The sequence below is a fragment of the Anneissia japonica genome, unplaced genomic scaffold (assembly GCF_011630105.1).
Source record: "Anneissia japonica isolate Jap-2015-1 unplaced genomic scaffold, ASM1163010v1 scaffold287756_len632865_cov181, whole genome shotgun sequence".
NCBI classification, from domain to species: Eukaryota; Metazoa; Echinodermata; class Crinoidea; order Comatulida; family Comatulidae; genus Anneissia; species Anneissia japonica.
The window spans coordinates 405,358-407,838 of NW_022693589.1; the positions used below are offsets into that span (position 1 = coordinate 405,358).

Genomic DNA, 2,481 nt, shown 5'->3' on the forward strand with positions numbered 1-2,481 from the left:
TTTAGTCATGCCTAACTAGTCGACGCGAGCGGCGAGTGACTCAGTTTCGTGGCTCCAAAAATATGAACATTTGATTGGTTGAAATTGTTTATTTCGGTCCGCCCATTTATCCAAATACGGAATATAAGGTTACGTCAATCTTTTGGCATCCTGGTGCCTGACTTCAGTGTTTTACAAGTCGCTTATTCCGTCTATCTCTAAATTAACTTTCTCGTTGGTGGCGCTGTCCAGAATGAGAAAAATAATTTAAAAAAATAAGAGACTTGTGGCAAGTCTAGACTTGAGTAGGATTTTCTTTGATTTTACCACTCCACAGGTGGGCGTGCCTTAATGAAGAACGACAAATCGAATACGGCCATTGTTAAGCAATGATATGGTAAATCCAACTAGAGAGGGCAGCAGACACCTTTTCTGGAACATCAGACAGTAAATTCCAGCCAGATAGTTTTAATAACAAAATGACACTTTGTGTTTTTATTGAATACAGCCTTGGCTATAATACATTGATATAATATGAAGTAATAATATTATTGTTTTTCCTACCTTTGCAATGCCCATCAACCTCATCATAACCCATAAAACAATCGCAATCGTAGCTTCCTTCAGTGTTTATGCAAAGCTGATGACACCCACCATTGTTGTTAGTACATTCATTGATGTCTTAGAGAATAAGAATGATAAACATAATTACAAAGTACTATATCGATGGTGGAAAAAAATTAAAAAGCAGGTCTAGGCTACTACTACTATGTTCAATACTAGAGTAATTGTTCTAGATTGTCATATTTAGCCATAGATAAAATGCCCTTCTGTCTTGTTTAAATATTTTTATTGCAATACCATAGTAATAAATACGAACATATTCCTTATAACAACCTGGCCTAGTCATATGCAATTAACAAAACATATAATATAATATTTTTTTCAGTTAATGCATCTTGATTACGATTAATATCAGCATCAACGTTTTCAGTTCCTTTGAGTCCCGAATCAGCATTTTTTCGTGCTTTTTTCAGTTCCGCAAAAAGTTGAACATGGGCAACTGAAAGGATCTAAACTCAACTCAACTTGAATCATGTCAACAAGTATGCACGGCCGTCAGTTCCGTTAACTGTACTTTTCAGTTGCGCGGAGCGCTCATGTCGACGAGCTGAGTTGAGTTCCGTGTCAACCTGTGCCTGCCTTACAATCATCAGCAGTAGACTAATTACCACATGCCTTGGGTATATAAGTCAAACGATAGAAAAATATACAATGCAACATACCATTACACTGTGGTCCTTCGAAGCCAACATGGCACGAACAGGTGTTAGGCGAAGATACACAAGTACCACCAGGTCCACAATCTGGTACACAATTTCCTGATAAAATATATTCAATTAAAGAGTGTTACTGACAGAAATACACATGCATTATTTATGTTATATCTGTTTTATGTTATACGAAGAGCAGTATACAGTAATGTGGATAAAAAAAAATTGGAATAACGTAAGTAACAACAGCAAGTGAGGGGAACCAAAGCAATGGGGTAGCCCCTTACTCTTCTGAAAGTTATAGTTCTTTAAATTGCACTTAAGAGAGATGTGTAGTGAGAAACTCTCTCTCACTTTTTTTTTTTGACAGTATACATTATAATTTTTTGTAAAGCGCATTGAGATGTTGTTTGATATGTTTGTGCTATATAAGAATATTATTATTATAATACATGCAGAAAGACAGACATGGTCGTGAATAGTTAACCTCCTTGGCGGAGGTAATTATTGGTTATGAAATACACAGCAGTATGTATTTTGGAGGGGAGGGGCCAGTGGTGCGAAGCAGTGGCGGGTCTAGGATATAATTTATGGGGGTCAAAGATGTCCGTCTGGGGGGGGGGGAAGAACTAAGTATTTATGGATGTAACTATAGCACGCAAAGTCATCTGAGAGCCTAGGGGTGGGTATGGGAGGGGGGTGCCTTCCTCCCAAAACAGGATTTTTAAAAACAATTTGGACTAAATGGTCGGAAATGGCTGGGATTGGAAAACTAGGCCTATTATTTTTTTTTTGGTCGATGGGTGTGGGAGGGCCCTAACCAGACCGATGGGGGACTTAAGACCTCCTGCCCCCCCCCCCCCCCCCCCCCCCCCCCCCCGCTGGCGCCGCCACTGGCGCAAAAGTTGAGTAGGTCGTGGGGTTCGATGAATAAGTAAGGGGGTGCTAGTCGCATAATAAGGTGATTTTTAACTACTTGTTCGTGATTGGCTTCGTTCATTTTTCAAATGGGAAGAACGAATGGGATGCGAGTTTTTTGTTTTGTATTGATTTTGTTTGTGTTTTTTTTTGAAGTCATCACATAGCCACTGCAGGTATCTAAAATTGGATCCACTGGAGCAGAGTATTTAATAAATAATAATAATAATAATAATAATAATAATAATAATAATAATAATAATAATAATAATAATAATAATAATTATAATAATAATAATAATAACCGCAA

The 2,481-nt window shown here is 37.8% G+C and overlaps 1 protein-coding gene across 1 annotated transcript in view; it reads right to left on the reverse strand.

The window, feature by feature from the left end:
- LOC117100841 overlaps positions 1-2,481 on the reverse strand; it is a 35,581-nt gene that overhangs the window by 31,257 nt on the left and 1,843 nt on the right. The window contains exons 2-3 of the mRNA XM_033240673.1: positions 1,266-1,361; positions 544-660 (exon numbers count right to left, since the gene is read on the reverse strand). Coding sequence (XP_033096564.1) covers positions 544-660; positions 1,266-1,361 — 213 coding nt within the window. The remainder of the gene's footprint in view (positions 1-543; positions 661-1,265; positions 1,362-2,481) is intronic.